This window comes from Phoenix dactylifera, chromosome 7 (genome assembly GCF_009389715.1).
Source record: "Phoenix dactylifera cultivar Barhee BC4 chromosome 7, palm_55x_up_171113_PBpolish2nd_filt_p, whole genome shotgun sequence".
Classification (NCBI taxonomy): Eukaryota; Viridiplantae; Streptophyta; class Magnoliopsida; order Arecales; family Arecaceae; genus Phoenix; species Phoenix dactylifera.
This window is the reverse complement of record NC_052398.1, coordinates 15,618,987-15,642,260: the sequence shown is the minus strand read 5'-3', so window position 1 is coordinate 15,642,260 and position 23,274 is coordinate 15,618,987. Positions and strand designations below refer to the sequence as shown.

General features: G+C 36.9%; 1 protein-coding gene and 1 pseudogene across 2 annotated transcripts; both read right to left on the bottom strand.

Annotated features, from left to right (window-relative positions):
- Positions 1-1,675: 1,675 nt before the first annotated feature.
- On the bottom strand, positions 1,676-4,658 carry LOC103707811 (light-regulated protein, chloroplastic-like). Of its 2 annotated transcripts, XR_003385867.2 has the most exons (4): positions 4,345-4,658; positions 3,234-3,392; positions 2,982-3,147; positions 1,676-1,786 (listed from the first exon to the last, which is right to left on the bottom strand). XR_003385867.2 is itself a non-coding variant. In XM_008792471.4 (3 exons), the coding sequence occupies exons 1-3, from the start codon at positions 4,512-4,514 to the stop codon at positions 3,048-3,050; spliced, it is 429 nt and encodes a 142-aa protein (XP_008790693.2). In that variant the 5' UTR covers positions 4,515-4,658; the 3' UTR covers positions 2,840-3,047. The 2 variants fall into 2 exon arrangements, 1 of the variants encoding a protein (XP_008790693.2); XM_008792471.4 differs by lacking the exon at positions 1,676-1,786 and having other exon boundaries at positions 2,840-3,147.
- A 6,335-nt stretch (positions 4,659-10,993) lies between these two features.
- The window catches only part of LOC103707808, a 28,342-nt pseudogene continuing 16,061 nt past the window's right edge, over positions 10,994-23,274 (bottom strand).

Genomic DNA, 23,274 nt, shown 5'->3' with positions numbered 1-23,274 from the left:
TTGTCAATTATGGTCCTGTCACGTATATAACAGTGACCTTAGCATTTAGTATGATAGTAAATAATTTATAATTTTATTTATGATATACACCACGAACCATGTTTATGAAATATGAATGATTTATGAATGCATAATTGGCTTTATGATTTATTTTAAGATACTGTACTATGAAATGCTTTATTTTGTAATTTTTTTAAAAAAATTATGCATTGATATACAAGTAGTGAAAGGTTTACTTACTAAGTCTTGTCGCTCATAAATCTCTATTTTTGTTTTTCTCTTCCCAGACGAATAGGATCAGTAGGAACGAAAGATGGTTCAGGCTTGAAGTTTATGTTAGCAAGCTAGGCGATCTAAATAGCATAACAGAACTTTAGGTTTTCAGTTGATTGTGAAATTGTAGTTAATGATTTTTTGAATATTGAGGATTATGGGTTTGGTATTATATTTGGATTTAGATGCTCTGAACCAGTATTAGTTGCATTTAATGGATAATGAATTTGAATTCCTATTTATTCTGTTGTATTTGTGATGGAATTGAAAGCTAAATGAAATGTTTGGCTTCGTGTTATCGTGAGATGTATCCCTCGATAGCACGGCCATGTTATGCTTTGGATCTAGGACGTAGCACTAAGTCTTATATTGTCAACACATGGAAAGATATAATAAACTATGGTGCTCTCTCTTAGTGCTCACTGGAAAAGTCTATATGTTTAGACCTTAGGCACCTAGTATGGAGGGTGTGGTTCTTAACTTGAACAACCATCCGGCAAAGGATGCAAGTTTACATCCTAGATGTTTTGACTAAGATAGTTCGTCATGAGTTATTTTCACAGAAACCCTAAAAGTTTTTGATTGATTTTACAAAATTATTTAGGAAAGGAACACAGATGCATGATGTTGATGTCATATATACCTTGTCAATGATGAAATGCTAATTCACATCACTTATCTGGAGCCAAGTAACTTCCCCAATAACCCAAGTAATTAGGGATTTGTATGTTCATGCAATTTAGAAGGTTCTTGATGCAAAAGAAAATATCATTAATATTTATTTTTTAAATAAACCACTATAAAAAAAGATAAATGCGCACACATTATTTTATTTTGGAGGGCCATTGATGAAGGGGAGTAGAGCGTTCATTTGGGGTTTTGAAACCGAAATCCAAGGCAAACAAAAACCTCTATTTGTTTGCACCATATCTTGAACACATGCCATGAGGTTGGATCCTATTTAATTAAAATTTGATCACGTTTAATTAGAACCCACATTTGACAAGTATCTCTTTAATTTTGTGAATTCTGATTGTCATGAGGGCATTAAGGAAATTTCGCAGTAGTGAAGAGTCACCTTGATGGGGGGTGACTCTTCATAGGTGTAACCACCTGTGGCGTTTAGTCTTTCAAGAAAGCTATAAATAGCCTGTCAGACCCCTTCTCTAATACACGCATTAAGAGCGCTCTCTCCAAAAAGACCTTTCTACTAATCTCTAATTAAATCAGAGATGATTAATATTTGCTGTTGATCGCGGTTGCGGATCAAGCTGCTTCACAGATCTCAAAGTTTCAAGATGAATTTAGTAAGTCAAGGTATGATTCTATTTTATTAAAGCTTAATTTCATCAATTAAAAGATGATGACATGACTAAATTGTTAAAGAATGGACAAATGGGAGGCCGAATAAAGACCAGAGAAGATATTTTCTAGGGAGAAATTATTTTACAAAGAAGACTAAACCCAGTTGAAGCCGAGAAGCTCAAATTCCATAGTCTATGGGTGCTAGCACCTGAACGGCATAGGCAGGAAGGTTAGAGTGGAATATTTCAAATCTAGAATTAGTTAGCAACCGCTATAAAAAATGGTTAGCAATAGTAATTAACTGAAACATGCAAGTAGGAACATTTTCAAGTAGTTATGAATTTGAAAGTGTGGAGTAAAAAAGAAAGATTGTACAAAAAAAAGGAAGGAACCCTTCTTCTATACAATCAATGCATCTTTTTATCTTTCATATTTGCTTCTTTATTATTTTTACTTTGCACTAGTTTTAACCTACTCCAGCAATGGTTAAGTCTGTCCAATGTATCCTTTTCCTTTCTATTTCTCTCTATAGCAAAGGTTTGTGCTACTCTAGCATCTTTTTTTGATAGTTTCAATCAATATATCTGTGTTTCTCGATCGTTTTGCATACTCTACTCTCTTAATAATGGTGAATCCTACTATGTATTACCTTGTTGTTATGTTAATGATTGTTGCAATATAAATGACTATTATTCCAATGTAGACGATGATGCTCATTCTTATGTGAATGATGATTGCTTGTATAGGGATGGTTACCATAAGTGAACCATTAGATGATGTTTGAGTAGTCCTAAAGAAATAACAGCCTAAAACAAGGAATGATCATGAAAGTCAATGAGAAAAGAGTTGGCACCAATTCATAGTGCACTTAACTCCCTCGATTTATAAGTAGAGTTGTATAGCAATATCTAGAACCTAAGACAAATCATGAATCTTCATTGATGATGTATGAAAAAGAACTCACTACTTCTCTCATTGATCATAACAAATCTTATAATAAAATGCATGAAAAGAGGCTTTTTTTTCTTTTTCTTTTGATGCAAACAAAGAGGAAATTAAGAGAATTGCAGTTGAGAAAAGATGTCCCTTATATTAATCAATCCCTCATCTCCATCTCATGCAAGCAATTCTGCCAGAGCATCAGCACTCCCAAGGAATGAGATAGAAAAGAAGATGATGTTGTTATGGCTATTAAACATTGTTGATATACCTTTGAATGGAGCTATGGACAATATAACAGAACACATGGACTTCTACGAGATAGGTAGGCATAAAATGCAGGCTTTTAGTGTTCTATAACTCATGAATTTGAATGTAAGGAAACTCGATATATCCATTAACTTTTGAAACCAAATAGCCATATCTGACCTCCATGATACATGAACACAGACAGAGATGCATACCATGAAAGCCTTTATTTCTTTTCTTGATTCTAGCATTCTCACATACAGAGAGCATGAATTTAAACTCTATTCTTTTATCTGGGCTGTGTCCTCGTAAACGCCCTTTTGGTATTCTGGTTCGCAGAACTCCCCTCCAAGATCATCACATGCTTCACCAGGGAACACCCTATAACATGCACAAAAGATTATTACATGGCATGACAACTTAGTTGCTTGCTTGTGTTAGTAGGTCTAAGATGGCAACGAACATACGTTTTTGGCTCGTTGTACTCCACATACTCTCGCTCGACCTCTTCTGAACTCGCTTTAGCTCCAGTATTGCTGGCTGGAGCTGCAGGCTTCACTTCAGGAAACATCTCCACGTCGCATGCTTCTCCACCAATTGTTTCACAGGCTTCTGCAGGAAAGACACTGAAAACACATATATAAAGCATGTTATCTTATTTGGTTTTGCTGATTGGTCATGCAACTAGAGGAGCTACTACTTTGTATAATTCCTGTCAATGTGCATAATACCCAATTGGTATCAGAATTGGTGTTGTGAACCCACTAGATAAAGGCTCAAACCTGCAGGATTCTTAATTACCACCCCTTGCTCACTTACTTGCAGACATATACTTCAGAAACACAAACATATTCAAAAGGAAGAATGGTTGGTTTGCATGTAGCTGTGGGATAGATAGGCTTTATGCAGGTTTCGATTTATTTATTTATATTTATGGTGCATGAAACATTTCCTTTTTTAGGTAATTTTCATTCTTTTATTCAGTCTCTAACCTAGACAGTGAAACTTGTGACATGGAGAATCATGTGCTTTTATCATTATTTATATTGCAAGAAGCATAATGACATTTAATTTTTGCACAAATACTAACAGTACTTGAGAACTTGTATATTGATATGATTTATACATGTCATTTGTACATTATTTAAGTATTTTCAAAACAATATATATATATATATATACACACACGTCATTTATATATGTGATATTGTCTATGTGTGTATGACTGTCTCCATGAATCTTATTTTTCAGGAATTCGGACAAAATAACACCGCATATGATCCGAAACACCAACCCAATAACCAGTCATGGGTAATTGTTGCTGGATTTCAAACTAATATGCAGCTTGATTACATTAAGGAGCAGCTAAGTCACCCATGCATGTGGTAAATTAGAGGCAGAAAGGTAATTCGACTTTGCACTCATAATTGGATAAATTTCATGATCACCACTATTTTTCACAACCATGATTGTTCCCTTGATGTGTATGTTTTTTTATAGAATTTTTAGAAGGACATATAGCATTTTCTTATCACTAGAGTGAGAAGCATTAGATGAAGGGAAAGAAGGCTAACATACGAAGATGAGGAGCTGTAGTCGACCGTGGAGGTCTCAGGGGTAGCTGAAGCCATGGCTCGAGGGCAGAGGACTGTTCTACAAGGCCTGGATGATGATCTCCTTGTCACCAAGCTCTTGGTGCCTTTGAATGGCGATGGCCCTGGGAGACACACTGCTGCTGCTGCTTGCATCCTGATCGATGGCTCTTGGGGTTCCTTTAGATGACTCTTGAGATGGAGCTATTGCTGTTTAAGAGGGCATGTTGGTGGGATTGGATAAGGAACCCATCGCTCTCCATAGGATGGCAAGATATTTGTGGCAGGATAAGGAAGTTGGGATTTTTTTTTTTCTTTTTGTTTTTTTTTTTTCCTTTTTCTCTTCCCAATTTTTAGTGGCAGTAAGTAGACACCATCAGCTTGTAAGATTTGCTCCTTTTGTTCTCATCTAATAGATTTTTTTTGGTTCATGGGAAAGACAAAATGGCATCTCAATTTAAGCACATAGATGGTGTTCCTTTAATGGTCCATTGATGTGAGAAGGAATACTAGTCAGGTGCATCCACGTGAATGAAACTGACTGATTGGGATTTTGGACCTTATCTAAGCAAGAACCACATCGAAAAGTCCAATAAAGATGGAATTTTGGTGTTCTCTTTTAAATCATTTTACGGATTCAATTGTCACGCCCCAGATTCAGAACATGACATGACCGTGCTACCGTAGGATATTGCCCACAACAACATGAAGCCCACAATAACACTTCATATAACATGATAGAAAATTTATTCAATATCATTTGCTAAACAAAAAGAAGCGGGTACAGAGCATCTAAACCTAACATATAAATTCATGGACATAATTAACTACACTTATTGCTAGCTTGCAACTATGGTTCAAGCCTTAGTCTTTCATCCTTCATTCATTTAATCTTCCCCGTTCCTAGCAACTATAATTATCTAAAAAAAATATAAAGAGATGAATGAGCTTTATGGCTCAGTAAGTAACCATGCACTACCTTACCAGATCAAGCATAAATTTTTATGTGATTCAATGCATCATTTAGAAAGTAAAATTATACTGTAAAATAAAATATTTTATAATCATAATAACAAATTCTCGTAGCAAACCAATTATGTATGCACAAATCATGCAAGTTCATCAAGCTGACGATGCAATTTAAAATATTCATAATTGTCAAATATTTGCCATTTATCTATATTTTTAATCAAAACAGTGCTCACAGATTTTTACGCTACGATCACTATAATTTACAGGGTCGAATTTTACGATCTCCTCGCGCTATTCTTCCAAAATCATAGCTCACCAGAAAGGAAAGAAGAGGGACAGGGCTCCGACAATATCGCGCGGCCCTGCCACCTTTGCGGCGAGGATCACGGCCAGCTCCACCCAGCTGGCTATGAATAGGGTGTCACATCTATAATATCTAAAATCTAGAAGTCTCGTGGTTTCTAATAAGAATAGGATATAAATATTTTAAGATTTATTGCATCGACAATTCAAAAATGTCTGGAAAGCTCAAGTTGTAAAGAGATAAGTTTGGCAAGAGAGTAAATTGAACAGCAAGGATTTATCAATTTTATGTGGTTTCTCCTACAGCTATTGGTTCTCGGAGCGTGAGACCACGTGCGTGCATTTGTTTACTCCCATGTTGGTTATGCATACGGTAGATCTTAGGTATTAGCTAAAAAACACTAAAAACACCTTCTTAGCTAGCTTGTTGAGTGAAGTCCTAAATCGTTACAAATAGTACCAAAACGAATTTAGCCCATAGCTCATATCGACTAAGTGTGAGGCCCAATCCATTGACCGGCATGCACTCTCAATGGGCTTGGGCTGGCTCGAAGTAGCCAATCCAATAATTACACGTGCACCACACATGATGAACGGGAGAGGACTCCATCTGGGAATCTCCTTTCTCCTTGTTTTCGATCACGATTCGATCGGAAAAGATGGAATCCCAGGCCTAATCGAACACCGAAAGCTCGAATTTAGCCTATTTAAGCTTCCCCATCCTCCCCCTGGAGATCCATCAAGGAATAGGGCTAAAATTCTCTTGATTTCAAGCTTTGTTCTCGGGATTATTCCTCCAATTTTCGTCGCAAAGCCTTGTTTGGATGCCTCATCAGACTGAGGTATGAGCTCTCCTTCTTCTCCTCTTCCTTCCTTTGCATTTTGGGCTTCCGATCCCATGATTTTGAGCCAGCAATAGCCGGAGTCAGTCCAAAACAGGGCACCCCTGTTTCGGTCTTCTTTCACCGAACTCAACTGGCCAGCCACCGCCGCCGACTACCCTCCACTGCCTGCCACCGCCACCTTGTCGGGCCATCATAGTCACAACCACCCCTTCTCTTCGGTTTAGCTAAGAAAGAAAGGAAAAAAAGGGAAGGAAAGAAGAAGAAGAAAGAAGGAAAAAGAAGAAGAGGAGGAAAGACTGAACCATCCCTCTCTTTCTCTCTCTTGATTTCTCTCTCTTCTCATCCACTTTCTTTCTCTTCGCATACGATCCTATCAACGGATAATAATAATTGGTATTTGTCGATTACGGCTCTGTCACCGGTATAATAGTGACCTTAGCATTTAGTCTGAGAGAAGTAATTTGATCAATAATAAATTATTTATGATTTTGTTTATGCTCTACATCTGAGACCATGTTTATGAAATATGAATGATTTATACATGTATGATTGGCTTTATGACTTATTTTAATGTATAGTACTATGAAATGCTTATTTTAGAATATCTGTTATTTTTCTTAAATGATGCATTAGCATGAAAAAACTTATGCTTGAGCCGGTTAAGTTAGTAAAAGGTTTACTTACTGAGCTGTCGCTCATATACCTCTATTTTTATTTTTCTCTCTTCATACGAATAGGATCAGTAGGGATGGAAGATAATCCAGGCATGGAGTTCGTGCTAGCAAGCTTGACAATTTTGTAGAATGATTTTAGTATTTTAAATTGACTATAAATTTGTAGTTAATGATTTTCTGAATATTGAGAATTATAGACTTAGTATTTATGTTTAGATTTAGAAGCTCTAAACCAACATTAGTTTTTAATGAATAACGAAATTGGTTTCCTATTGATTCTATTACATTTGAGATGATATTGAAAGTTAAATGTAATGTTGGCTTCGTATTATCGTGGATTGTACCCCTCGATAGTACGGTCGTGTTATACTCCGGATCTAGGACAAGACAAATCATGCTGCGGATCTGGCTAGATCTCCACTCCACTTTTATATATATTTGTCTATAATGAAATCCCTAGACATCCAGGTTTCTACGTTCTTAAGGGACACCTATCTCGTTAAGGAGATAAGCAGCAAGGAGGAGAAAAAGAGGAAGATCTACCCTGCTTTTGTATTTTTTTTCTTCCATAGGATCGATACTTTTGCAACAATTATCAATAGGTTCTCGAGGATCTCAAGGTATGCCTTGATTTTTCTAGTTTATTTTTATCAATTTTGTGTACTAAATCTTCCGCATGAAATTCATGAAAAATTCCCCACATTTTGCTCAAAAAATAAAACAATGATCCTAATGTTGTGGGTTGCCCCTCATATGAAGCTCATTGACTCAAACCTCAGTTTCCTAAAGCTCGGAAACTCAATAAACCATAAATATCCATCACCCAAAAAAAATGTTATCTTAAATAAAACAGAAAAAATGTATTCATGATGTGCTCTTAAATCTTTTTTGTTATGACAAAATATTATCACACTCAGACTTTCAAAGTGGGCTCTTAAGTGCGACAACAATGTACACTTCGAATCATATTTGCCAAGTATTTGATATGATGATCTATCTGACGTCTTGTAAACTAGTTTGGCCATGCCAAGGCCACGGACTCAGGACACCCACTTGAAATTGGGACACTTTCATTGACATACATGTATCCCATATGAGAGGATGTGGTTTAAGGTGTAGTAAGAATGTTGTGACATAATTATAGCTCTTCATATATTATCGCATAGCTAAAGTGCCTTCATGGTGGAAGAATAATTTCGTCATTGTTTGTCTAAATCACTTTTTTTTTAATGTCTGGAATATTTTTCACTTTTTTCTCTTTTTTTCTGAGTTTAATTACTTGAAACTTTTTCAGCTGCGCATACGAAGCCCTTTTTAGCATGTCAATATAAGCTTAAAAGTTTAAGGTTGGACAAATTGTTAAATGACAGGAGCAAAGAAAGAGATGCCATGATACCACTTCTACCATTGAGAGAGGTGGCCCTGCTTTCTAGAGGATGTTTTGATTCTCTTCACTTTGAACTGACCATCGTGCTAAAATCTTATATTAGCTTTGTTATAAGATTGGTACACGCACCGATTATTTTTTAATCTTACATTATAAATCTGGCTTTTTTCTGGAAATTGAACTCAATCTACTTTAAAGCAAATGAGTTAGATTTAGATTCAAAGACTGCATGCACAAGGTAAACGAGTTAAGATTATTAAATGATATCTGAGCATCGATTGCCACTTTTCTCTGTCCTTTCTATTCTTTCTTTTCTTTAATTGTGAAAGTAATTTCATTCATGGCTAAAGGCTTCAACTCCATCTGGGAAAGCCTATACCAACCATCCTGGTGTTGCGCCACATGAGCTCTAGCTACAATTGTTGCATCTTTTTTCTGGCAAATCTATTTCTAGCCAAATTATTAAACTTGCTAAGTTTTAAGAATATAATATCACTTTAGAGTTTTGTACACTGAGGACAGCCTTCGTCCTTTAAACATTTCTTAGGGTGTGTTTGGATGCAATAAATAAGTATGAGATTTCATGATTTTATATTTTTAGAATTAAAAACTCTGATTCTATAATACCAGGATTTTGATCATGCAATATAATTTTATAGAGGCTATAACATCATGAAACTGAAATTGTCAACTTTACATAAATTTTTTCATATATGTTCTTTATCTCTGTATCGTCTTACAACTTTCTGCTCTTCTGATCTTTTCTTCTCACAAAACTTAACAGATCTAAGAATGTTTTAGTTTTGGATTAGGATCTCATTTTTGGCATATCATATCCAAGATTTCGTCAAAATTATGAAATACGCCTCCTTATTTCTATTTACAAATCAATCTAGTAATATTAATTTTATTTGCAACAAACATATTGGGTTTACGCTAGCAAAATGGTATACAGAATTTTCATAATGATTGGTGGACTGTTGTAAATTAGGGGACAAAATTACCTATCTCCATTTTAAAGGTTCCATTTCTTCCCCTTCTTCTCCCCATCTAAAGTTAGTGATTTTACAGTGCTAGGGTTTTTCACCGAGCTCTCATCAGCCTTTTCCTCCCAAAGTTAAATCTCCTGCCAGTTGCCAATCATTAGGTAAAGATTTAGGATTTTGTCTACAATTCCATTCTTTAATTTTTCATTTAAATTCCATATCTCTATCATATCAATTATTATTTTGTACTTTTAGTTCAACTTAATCTTCCATAACTCTTGTGAATCTGCCAAGAATAAAGAAAGGGAAAGGAGTAGAGACAAATATGAGTTCAAATGTATGTGTTAATTTGCCTGGCAACTTTTAATATCATAATTACATCAATTTTGCCGAGCACGGATAGGGAATTATTTTCGAGTGGAAGCATCGGTGACGACAGCCAGGGCAGCATGAGGAACAAAGATGACAAAAAGATTTTGCCTAAAGGTGAGAAGGGGAGAGCTCTGTGCTTGTAACTCCTTGTTGAGAGCAACCAAGATAGAATAATCATTTACCATTCCTGGTTAACCAAAAACCATGTTTATTTGAAACGAGAGGGGCCTAATTCTAAATTAAATTAACATTATATAGGTTGATTTATAAGTAGAGATAAGGAGACATGTTATACATAATTTCAACAAATCTCTTCAATGTGATATAAAAAACCCTAAGATCGAAAGATAAAATCATAAGATAGTGGTGGTGGGGATATGAAAATACTATTGGATAGATTGTGTCTAAGTAATTCCCCTCTGAATTTGTATGCACACAAAGAAATTTTCGAATATACTCTTGTATACGGTTTTCAGCAGTATTTGTCTCACGGATCATCAAGGTCATCTTATTATTATTTCCATTATTTTCTCTAGGACTACCAGCATTTACCGCCGGCACACAGCTATGGTATGGAAGAAATTATACTCAACACCACATGCACCAACATGACCATATACCACACCAATCATTCCATCTTGTTCCTATAGGCCAATCACCAAGACGAGCAAATGATAAATAAAGCCCATAGAAAAGAGACAAGATGATTGATGTGGTGCACGGCCATATGATGCATACAGTAATATTTGGTACACCTGTTTCAGTTGGGTTGGAACTGTGCAATTGCTAAAATCTAACTTTGGCAGAATTAAGCAGTAGAAAATGAGGTACTTACAGAATTGATTTGACAAGCATGCCACTTGGTTCATAAAAAATTCTTGAATACAGTTTGTTCCAAAAACTAGAGGTACTAATGTCAATTAGTAGATGTTTCAATCAATATACATCCATAAAATTAAAATATCAAGCTCAAATTTCCTCCTCTTTTTTTACCAGCTTCACATGTTTATACTAATACTGCTGACCTATCAAAAACAAACATAGATACTACCCTTTTTTTCTGAGAAGACCACCACATTCCACAAAGAGTGCTGGGTTGGATAAAGTAGATTGTTTCTTATACCAAATCAAAGGAGAGATCCAAATGATAACTAACACTGCATTTCTCCTCAAGCTATAGTTTTCATGGAACAAAGATATGTACAAATTTCCACTATCAGGAGGGTGTCCAATCAAGGTCGACCGAAAAACAAGTTAAATAGACTCGGAAAACAAAACAAGGCAATGTACAAGACTCACACAATGCATGCAGCTGCAAACAAAACCAGACTGAATAAATAAGCAGATACCTTACATTACAGAAGCACCAGGACCGTATCCTGCTTTCCATCCCCAGAACCAATGGAGCTATTTGATTTGTTAAGCATGGGCATCCACAAAGTCACGGGCGATAAGCCACCTGCTCTTGTAGGCCAAATGCTTTTAGCTGGGATTGACCCAAAACTCTTCAAATGTAGTTCCAAGTAATCCTCCTCTGGATTTTCACACTATCTGCTGGGGTCCTCCAAGAGAATAAGAACCTCTTCGTCTATGATGTTTCCAGTCTCTAATGCATACTGTAGGGGGGTTTTGCCATCTCTGTCAGGAGCATGTGGGTCGGCCCCTCTGCAGACAGATGATCACATAATGGGTTTATATCTCATTGTTTTATTAAAAAAAGTCATAAAAAAACATTAAATAGATGATTGATGCTTGAAGCCATGTAATGGCTCCAATTATAGAGGTAAGTTCCACCCATAATGCCGCAAGTACGTACGCACAAGAACATGCCAACTTTTAGATAATAGAACTTAAAAGAGCATATATTATCTGGAACATAAAAAGCTGCGTTCCACTTTGTGGCCTCAGAATGACACATATAACTGAGTTGCATAAAATTGTTACCTACATCCTTACAATCATGGTATCTGACGTGGGAAGGCTTTTTTTAAGACAGCTTTCATTACAAAGCCCTGGTGTAGACATCCACCAGAATCCAAATATATCATAAAACTTTATGGGATTCCTTGTTTGGCAGATGTAGGAAGATCTTTTGTTTAGAAGCTTGTGATCTACTTCCAAACACTAGATTCTGTGATCAATACTCAATACTGCCACAGCAACCGTCGTCTTAGAGCTACTCTAGAGGACATCTAGTACAAAAGAATTCCAGCCTCTTTTCATCAGTCATCATCAGTCGTAGTGATTCAAATCACTTAATGAAGAATGTGAGAAGTCAAACAAATGAAGGTGATATAACCGGGACTGTAAGTTTTATACAAAAAACAACAGCACAACACAATCTTGAAATATAATATAGAATTTCCCCTAAGCAAATAATAGGGAATTTCCCCTCGGCAAGATAGCCACAGACTCACTTTCCATCTAACGTTTATTTTTCGCTGGAGGATGAGAAATTGATAATATGATCTTGCATGGCACTGAGAATGACCTCTTACTTTAAGAACAATCAACCAATATGCCATCAGGTCTGGTCGCTTGTTGTAGATAACATAAACTGTAGCATATAGACAACACAATTCTATTGTTTCCACGTTTGGGAACATGTATAGACAAACTAAGGAGACATACATCGGAGAATATACATTAGATACCACTGCAAGAACATTACCCAGGTGCTTGATCTTTTCTTAAATGACAGACCAGTTACCAAGTGTGTGCTGTAAGTTTTTTTAACACACGCATGCTTGGAGGCAAGAGTTTTGTCTATCAGCAACTACATAACATGTTACATGGCAACAACCTTACAGTCACTACTATGCATACGAGTGACCATACAAATTATCTAGGCAAACCATAAAGGCAAATCAAACAGCCATGATCAAATAAAAAAAAACATCTGTCCACAGACCACAGCTTTTGTACCACAACAATACTTAGAATGGTATTAAGGATGCTAACCTAATGATGAGGTCTATTGGTAATAGTAGTTGTTCATGACTGATGTCAATTCAGAAACACTACTGAAAAAATAAGTATCCTTGCATAGAGAATGAGAAGAATAATCAAATGGAGAAAAGTATTCACACAAAAAATACATTGTTAAAGCAAATAATAGAGAATAATCCATTAAGATAAATTTAATCAATTGTGCAATTTTTCTGAAAATAGTCTCTTAGAGTCAAAATCCAAGTGGAGTAGCACAATTGAGGAACTTCTAAAGATGCCATAAACTAAGTCTACAATTAAGGATATTTATGATCTAATAAAGATGTCAACAATTAAGGATAAGCAAATCACCTGGAAAGAAGTAGTCTGGCAAACAAATGTCTTCCTTTAAGAATACAATGGTGAAGTGGTGTCCTCCCCCTAAAATCAGTAGAATTTACGTTGGCACCATACTGTAAAAGGAGTTCTACCATACCCATATCTGCTGTTCGGCATGCAAGGTGAAGGAGGGAGAAGCCCACAAGGCATTCATCCAACTCACTTCTGTCTTCATTTGTGCTTAGCGAGCTAAAAGAGCTCATGGTGGAAATCTTCTGCAGGGAATCACCTACTACACAGCTAGAACTTCGATCCAATACTGCAGTTGGCTGCTCTTGCAGAAGCATTGCTTTAGCAAGAGTTAGAGGTGAATTAAAAGATCCCTGACCATACACAACATTGACATCAGCATTTGAAGAAACAATGTGGTGATATACTGCTTTCTTGTCATTGGCACAGACACTGTCCCACATCTCTTGAGCCACTATATGCTGATCTGTCTTTGATTTGCGAACAAAATCCTTCTCTGCATACTGGAGGCACAGAAAAGGTACTTCAGTATCACATTCCTGAAGAACCTAGAAACCTGTCACTAAGAACTACTTTTACAACTTCCAGTGGGCTACAGCAATGATATGTCAAACTAAAGTTAGATTAGATCAATGACACAAAGAGCATGATTTATATATATTCTGCAGAGTATGAATTACGTATTTCTGCAACATATGAAACTTGTTATTAGAACCAGGGAACAGTGCATAAAACTAGATTACATTGCATCAAAGGTACACAAATAGGAGTAGCATATGCTCCAAAAACATCCATCATGCTACTAGCACCAAGGATAGGGCAAACATGTACACTCAACCACTCCTTCAAGGAAAGTCCACATAAGAAGATTACAACATACATAAGCATATGTACCTCAGCCTTATAAATACTAATGACTAAAAAACACAAGTTGCACTTGCATGCATACACAAAGATGCATAAGTACATGCATACATACTAAAGAAAGAAAATTGTGAAGGTGTGAAGTATTCCATATAGAGAAGCCATGGAGAACCTGAAAGAGGTCCATAGGACACAACAACATAAGTTGCATTTAACAGAATAGAGCAACAAAAAGCATGGCTCAGGATGATGTAGAGCAAGAAAGAAGTAATCAATGTAGAAAGAAATAGAAGCAAATGGTCTGACAATCAACATGATTCTTCCTGAAGCACGAAGTGGGGCTTGGCCAGGACAATATAAGAAGCTTCGAAAGAAGCCAAAGGTGGATCAAGTGTTGGGCATCTCTCATAAACATAACCGCACAAGGTACAGTCATCCAGCTGTACATGGTGTATACGCTAAGCCAAGTTATTTCCCCATAATGATGTTTGACAATTGAATTAGAGGTAGTCATGGGTAGAAAAGAACATAAAATAATGCTAAAATATAACAAAAATATGCTAAGATGCAGCAAATTTAGTTCAAATACCTCAAAATTAGTGATATAAAAGAACCAGGTGGAAAAAATAAATAAAGATGAAAAGGGGGAAAAAAATCTAAACAACGGTTAAGACAAGCTACTTCACAGACCGGCTTGATAGACATGGGAAGGCATGAAAGACATTAAAGTAGCAAAAGCTGCCAATTTAGGATATCAAATATGTCAACCCTGATATACAATGTTGACCCATTCCCTATCAGCTTATGAATTGGATTCTAGTGGTTAGTTAACAAAATGTATCATACTGAAATAGAGCTGATCAAAATTCGGGCCAGACCGGGCTCTACAGTAGAAATTAGGCCCGATGGCTATGCCCAGGCCCGGCCCGGCCCGACTATCGGTCTTAAATTTTTGTCTAGGCCCGACCGACTTTATAAATCTGGTCCCAGGCTCGACCCAACAGGCCCGATTTATTTTTTGTTTGGAATCTGAAAATGGGCCAGAATGGCCCAACAGCTTAATGGGCTCTCTAAAACTTTATATATATATAGTGTTTTATATATAAAACACGGGCCGGGCCGGGCCATTTTTAAAAGTTTCCAGGCCCGACCTGATTTTTTGGTCGGGCCGCTTTTCCTGCCCAGGCCCGACCCATGGGCATTTTTTTAATGCCCAAGCCCGAAAATTTTCGGGCCAGGCCAGGCTGGGCGGGCCAGAAGGCCCGTGATCAGCTCTATACTGAAATAAATTGGACTAATTTGTTGTACTTACACAGCATGACGCTGTATAGGGCGAGGGAAAGTCATATAGGGCAGAAAGCTAGAGTTGGATGAACGGCAAAACAAATTTACATCGGGTTTGCACGCAAAAAAAAGGTCAGAACTCTTGTACAGTTTCATGTAAGCAAGAAATGATATCATAATCTAAGGAGAACTGCAGAGATGCACGAGAGGGATGAAGCAAATTGATAAAGAATGGTTCAACTGGTGATGTTGCATAGTCTCTACTTAAAAAACCCTTAATGGAGAAGAGATTAAACAACAAAAACTAGAACACAATTGATTACATTCCAAATGCAGAACACTGACAGCCATTAGAGAATCAAGGTTTAGATACAAACTCCCCTTGAAAACCAAACCAGAATCCTATTGCTTGCTGAAATTAGATAAACCTTATAGTGGTTCACCAAAGACATGACAAATATTCAATGCAGATTCGTCCAGCAAGATCCACAAAATGTATGAGCAAAGAAGAGACAACACTAACTGAAACCTCGAGTAAGAGTGACAACAGTTTGTTGGTTTGCTCATGATATAAAGATATTGGGCCTTGGTACCATGGATTTCAGGTGAAGTCATTGTGATACTTGCACTAACTTGCCATTGAGAGTTGGTGTCTCAATACATACAGGCATGAATAAATGCTGTCCACAACTATTTTCTCTTAACACTCCACCACTCACTGATGCATGACAAGACACCGAGAGCATGATGCAGAAGCTTTGCTCATAAAAAATTGTTATGTGCAAGCACAAATTCATGAAGATTATTTCAGTGACTGCATAGGTCTAGCCTTTTTAATAATAAAGTCTAAATTAATGTAAACAATGTTGCTCTATACTCCATCAACCAGATGATATTTTTCTTTTCAACTTAACTGGATTAATATTTAACTTTTAATTATGTTACTCTATCTACCAACTGCACATCCAGGCAAAATGGCAGGACCCTATCTAGCCAAATTTTCCCCATCCAAGAATTCTGCATCAATTTCAGAAGGTTGGAATTAGGTTGAAAGCCAACAATGAAATGTTCTCGAAACTTGATCAACCATAATCTGAATATTAAGCCTTTCCTGTATAGATAAGTTTTAATGATTACAACCAAGGCTGTTTAGTCCTGTTTCCTCATGACACAATTTAGGTATCGTTTCCAGGTAATAGTAATGTTCTTATTTAGGCTAACTTTTCTCAACTTGTCTCAAGAGCATAAAGATCTTCCTATCAACAGTAAAACCCTCCATGACTATGAAACTCGCTACATGCAAATGGAAAAGCATTGTCACCTAACTCCTCTTTTTTAAAAAAAATTAGTTCCTCTAGGAAAATGATTTTTCTAATGATCAGTTTGAACTTTGAAGATAGAAAGAAAGAACCAATCAATTACTTACTTAAAAGAGAAACATCTTAGTTGGATGAACTATAACAAATAAATGATTATCTTTGCAATACCTTAGCTTGAATGAACTTCTCTTTTACTGAAATAGGGTCTGAGTGCTTGGGTTTGCTGATAGCTGTCTGCTGTTGTTTCTTGTCTAACTTACTGAAACTGCATCACAAGAACATATGCAAGAAAATTTTGTTAACTTTCTCTTAGTTAATCTCTAACTATACAAGGATATGTGAGCCGAACTATATTACAAAATTACTATCTAGTCAGTATAATATTACCTAGAAATGTCTTCGCATTTTCCATTACTTGTTGATGGCAATAATTCCTCCCAGATCGAGTTGGCAAATGTATTGCCCAAAGCTTGAAACAGACTGATAACAGAAGGTTCCCATACTTTGACATCAAGAGTTAAAGATCTTACCTGCAACCCTCCACCATAAAAGAAAAACATGACTGGCAATAAGACGAACTGCAAGAGCTAATTAAATAGCAGGCCACCAGAAAAATACAAACAGCTAATTAAAAAGCAGGCCACCAGAAAAATACAAACTACTTTTTTGTTATCGTTGAGTAAGGAGTAATCTTTTTGCATGAGACAAAACTAGAATTTGAATGCATCACTTGTATCTATCCTGAACAAATTAGCACAATTGCCATTTTAGAAACGACAGAAGTACATTCGACCCGAACCAAGTGGTTTTTTCTGTACCAAACCAAACCAACGCCAAGTCAAAATGAGTCAGCCGGGTCAGGTTGGTTCGGTTATAAAACCCCTCCCCTTCCCCCGATTCACCACAATAAAACCTCTCCCCAACACCCCACCCATGGTTTGGTTTTAAACCCCCCCCCCCCCCCCCCCTCCTCCTCTCATGATGGTTCAAGCCTCCCCCTTCCCGCCGACAGTTTGTGGGCACACTGTTCCTCCTTGCTCGCGACCATTCAAGGGTTACGATCATTCGAGAGCATCCTTATATCTCTTATAAAATGTTCAAGGATTTCAATGGTGCCAAACTCACACCCTCTCAGCCGTCAATTGTAAACCCTCGGCCCTCCCCATTCCCCTCACCCCCCTCCCCTTCCTCTCTTACTCGACTAGACTTAGGGTTAGGGTTTAGAGGGACCCTCCCACTTCCTCCCACCACCACCCCTTCTCTCGTTTAGTCCCTCCCCCTCCTCCCTATTTTCAGTGTGCCCCAGAATGGCACGATATGGGCCCGTACCGAACTAGTCATTAGCTAATATGCCCTCCGTCCTCTGATACCAGTTCAGTGAACCTTGATTCATACCCTACCCATTTCTTTTAGTAAAAGAATATTGCTGCAACAATTACATCTCAAAATCTTAAACTTGTTCTTTTCCTTAATTCAAAAGATTCCAAATAATTGGTCAATAAAAGAAGAAAGTTCAAAAGAGGAAGAACTTAACATATCAAAATGGTAGTAACCCTACATAAGCCTCTTTATGTGGTACGCATATCCTAAAAGAACATATTCTAAATCATTATCCATGATGCATTTTCAGAAAGCATCACCTCACATGAGGTGAATCTCATAAAAGCCAACTTTAACAATGAAACTACAATAACAATAGTTTCTAAACCGAAAATTCCATAACTAAATGTTTACAAAAACTATAGTAGGCTTGATCCAATGAGGTCTAAAGTTGATAAATCAAAGGAGTTAGAAAATGTTAGCATGGCTGCTTCTTCTATTGCCTTCATGTGAATCCCATATATGCAACATGTGTGATGTCCTGCTTACAGGTGGAATGAATATCCTGATAACTACGTTGCCCTCATACTCTAGCTGCTGTTTTCACTGAAGTGTAGGGGCGAAAGTGGATCGGATATTATCCATCCAGATCCATTTCTGTATCCAAACCTACCCAAATATGGACAGATTATGGCATCCAACTAACATCCATAGCTGTATTTGTATCCATCAAAACAAAAGCGGATATCAATATAGATACATATATCTTGATCCATATATGAATATCCAATTCCATTTGCAATTCTATTTCTGTTTAGTTTTATATAGCTCTCATAAACTTCAAAGGAAAATAACAGCTCAACATATCTTTCATTTAATCAGTTTTCCATACAGCGCCATCTCCAAATTGGTGGATTGCATGCTAAACAAACAGTTTTTTACTCCAAAGTATAAAAATTACTTGGCAAAATCATTAGGATCCACTAGAAAAAGCAGATGATTAAGAGAATAACTATGATTTCATTGTTTTCAGTACAATTATTTGCTTCCTTTAGAAAAATAAAAAAAAGGGAGGCTTATATACCTTATATTTTTATTTTTGGATGATTATTTGTTTATTTTAGAAAAGCAATAAAAAATGTTGGGAGGCTTAGATGCTTAGAATGTTTTAAAAAATATAAAGTGGAATAATATTTTAGCGATTAAATTTAACCCCAATTTCACATCAATATCAGTATTTGTCAGTATCTGATTAGTAGTCAAATCCATTTAAAACAAACAGGGATACAAATTTTACCATCTGACTAATTTCGTATTTGTATTTGCCAAACAAAAATGGATTTGCATATAGACAAACTGAAACCTGATCTCTGTTTTTCAACCCTATCAAAGTGGTTGCAATCACCAAAAGCAGTAAGAACTAATTTAGGCCATAGTTTTCTGCTTGGAGTTCCTGAAGAAGCCTAAGCCTACAGGTTGATCATCTGACGACAGCAAAAATCCAGCAGAGAAAGGCTCTCCTCCAACATCAACGAAAAGTAAAAGAACAGATATTTTCAAATGTTCTTGGAAAGCAAATGTTTCTTCCATGAGCTAGGATGTAAGATGCAAGATAGTTTAAACTACCATACCTACCATGAGGCTTGTTGGCTATCCAATTCAGCATTGATGAACTCTAACATCTATAGCATTAGCCAACCATTGGAGAGACCTAAATCTGCCTGAATCAGTTTGGCTGGGACCTTTTTTCTAGAATCAGTCAAATCATAGTTTATTTATGTTATTAGCAACTTGACCCACCTACAAAACCTCCTTCAAGATTCTTGGTGATTTACCCAATCTCTTGGGATCAGCTACCCAAAACTATGAATTGGTTTGGGTTGCCTGAGTCCATAATTGTTTCCAATATTACTGGTTCTTATGTTCTAGGAGTTTTGCATTGCCTCATCAATTTATCATCATACTTGTACCTTTTATTATTATTATCGGTCTTCCAATACTATTTTTTGGTTAGTTATTGGATTGCAAGCTCCTAGCTTGGAATTTGGGTGATTTTCGTACTTTGAATTATTGATCATCTTTTATCAGTTATCTATTGGCCTGAAAATGGCAATCCCCTCCCTAAAAAAAAGGAAGAAAGAGGGGGAAGAAAAATCTTATACTCTGTTTTGTCCTTTTGGAGAGTCTTGGATTTACATTCTGGCAAGCAGATTCTTGGAACCCTTTGGTTTTCCATCTTTTTTTTTTCTTTTGGCAAAGTCATTCTTAGGATTCCATTTGCTAGGTTTTCATATCTTCATGAGCCATACAAATTCTACTTCAAAATAGGATTTCATTAGCCCTCTACAAGTCAGATTACACTGGCTTCTTAATGTTTCATCTTCCCAACCCATCCATATCTAGCCTTAGACCCAGCATTTAGTTTTAAAAGATATGCATCTTTTGCCAGTTTTAAGGTCCAATCTTACCAATAGCCTTTTCCACTTGGGAGCAGCCCAAGTACCCTGACAATATATAAGGATGTGTGCCAAAGGTGAATGAATTACAATTTCACTGCTCAAGAGTTTCAAGATAAGGGATAAGGAAAGCAAAAGAATTAATATATTCAGGAATAAGAACTTAAATAACAGTTTAAGCCAGCTGGCAAAAATTCCAGTTGTACAGTGATGACAGGTTAAGCATACACAGAAGGATGTGTGTCTGAATTGTGTGTCTGAATGCACATGCATTTGTGACTCCACAAATACAAGTGGGAGCAGTCCAGAACAAATTTCAAAATATGTATGTATGGTGCCAATCTTTTGCTTACCTTAGATATATGCACACCAAGATTTCGATGAACCCCAGAACACTCGATGCATACCAGAACGCCGAGGTTTAAGGATGCCCAGTCAGGCTCAGAAGCACCACAGTCAGCACAAGTGTCATTTCCACATACTTTTCTTAGCACATCAATTGGTTTCTCGTGCTTTGCATTGAACCTATGCTGTTGTGAGCTTCTGCCAGAACGCTCACAATGCCCACTCATAAAGTTCCTGTCCAATGAGGAGTCTTCATTTAAGTGATCAAAATCAGATGAAGCTACCAAGTGAGCTACTTTCACTGGCAGCTCGATGATGGCCGCTGCTTGTAGGGCTGGCGAGGAGGCGCTGAAATGAATTTGGGACAAGCAATTAAGATGAAGCCATGAAGTATGCGGTCATGCAGCAACATAAATGTTCTCTTTACCAACCTGTTCAGGTGACTGGGAGCTCAGTAGAGAAGCAATAACTCCATTATTTTTTCAATCCAATCCATCTGGTCCATTGCACTCTCCGCCTGCATCACATACATAATCAGCTAGCAGATAAAATATAGACTCCACTTTGATAGATACAAGAAACATTGATGTTTAATAATGACAAACACAATCAACAGTATAAATTCATTTTAAGCAATCTAATAAAGTAATAGAATTTTGCAGACCCAATGTTACAGCAGTAGTCATAACAAGTAGTAAGAGAATTATAATTTTACGTTTTATGATGACTTAGCATTCTACCTGCAAAGTGTTAGTTCTTCGCCGGTGAAATGATCCTGAAGCAGAAACGTAAGTCTGATTGGTCTGCATCAACTTTTATCGTTGAAGTGAGCAGGTTTACAGTATGACGTGCAACAGATTTCTCATCATGTACACCACCATGATAGTGAGAAGAGAACCACCGGCTCAGCAATCCAGAACCATGTTCAGATGAGTTGTGACTTCTCTGACTAGAATGAGCTCCCTAAAATTTACACAGTGCATGTTAAGAAAGACATAAAATATGAGTTAAAACAGAGCAAATCCAGTCAGGTCAAGAAAATGATAAAAGAAATTACTTTCAGTAATTTCATTAAATACAGTAAGGACCTACAGATGGTCTGCTCCACTGCTTGCGATAGTAGTATAGCATTCCTCGACTATCAAGGACAAAAAACCTTCTCTTCCAATCACCTCTCAAGTTTGATGAACGTTTTGAAAGATAACCTTGGCGAATAGTTTGAACCTGCAAAGATCATATCAATAGTGGGTAATGCCATTAATTTAAATAATACAAGTATTTAGCCAAACAGAATTAACATCAACCTAAGCAAGAGGTATTCAAAGATATTTAGTTAACCAAAGAATAAGCAGCATCAAAAGTTTCAAAATCATGGCATTCAAATATAGCTAAGGTAGCAACCAGTTTAATTTTTAGCCAAAACATAATGTACTGAGAAGCCTATAAAAATTGGAATTTAATCAAAATATGTCACCTTTCCCTTTGCAGCTGACTGCATCACAGCCTCTATCATTTTATGAGAACTTCTGCCAATAGCTTGTATGCCATCTCCATTAGGGAGAATCATGCGACCCATTTGAGACCATCGACTTTCTCGGTCAATCTGCCTTTTGAATTCTTGCATTCTCTCAATAAGAGCCGCCCTGCTCATAGTTAGACCGTTCTCTTGATTGTTGTGCATAAGCCAGAACCTTTAGATAATATGTGCACAAGGATTTTAGTACTCCACATTTTAGATTATATAATAAATGTGTTTTTTTCTTGGCATTAAATGTTAGCTGAGTAGCCTGAAAAAAAGTAGGAACCAAGCAGACAAGATTTATCGCTTAACATAGGACTTACACCAGCCCAAAGTCTAGGCCCAAGGATGACGAATGTGGGTAGGAAAGGGCCAGTCTAACATATGCAAGCTAAGAATCATAGTAGTTCAGCAAGGACAAAGAGCTCGAGAAATCTTAATATAGTTAATCACAGTAGGAACTGCTCATCTTACATGTGCATACACAGATTACTATTAGTAATTACTGATTAGAACTCGTAACAGTAGAGTAAGATTTCCTTGACGTTAGATTGTGCCTGTGATCTTGAAGTTTTGAAACTTTTTTGATAGCTAGGACCTATGATTTATGATTGTAATTACCAAAATAACTATACCTGAAATTTACAAGACCTACATTTAAAGACCCGCGTCCAGTCTGGCTGTCCCAGATTGACATGTAAGAATCCGGGTCCTGGGGGCAGGTCCAGACCCTGGCTACATATAAAACCAGTAGTCCTAGTTCGGTACCAGTTCGTGCCGGCCCGTACAGACTAAGTTGGCGACCAGACCAGCCAGGACACATGAAAAAACAAAAGAGAGACATATGCCTCTTTTATTTCCCAGTTGTGTTTAAACCCTATATATATAATTTCAAGAAAAATCTTGACAGTGGGCCCCAGCCCCTGGGCCAAAGATTCCAAAGTGAGGTACTGTACCAGTACATTCTCTGAAA

Coding starts and splice junctions, on each gene's coding strand:
- LOC103707811 (XM_008792471.4), bottom strand. CDS start 4,514: ATGCAAGCAGCAGCAGCAGTGTGTCTCCCAGGGCCATCGCCATTCAAA. Junction 3,393..4,344: donor GACTACAGCTCCTCATCTTC/GTATGTTAGCCT, acceptor ATGTGTTTTCAG/TGTCTTTCCTGCAGAAGCCT. Junction 3,148..3,233: donor GAGTACAACGAGCCAAAAAC/GTATGTTCGTTG, acceptor TGCATGTTATAG/GGTGTTCCCTGGTGAAGCAT.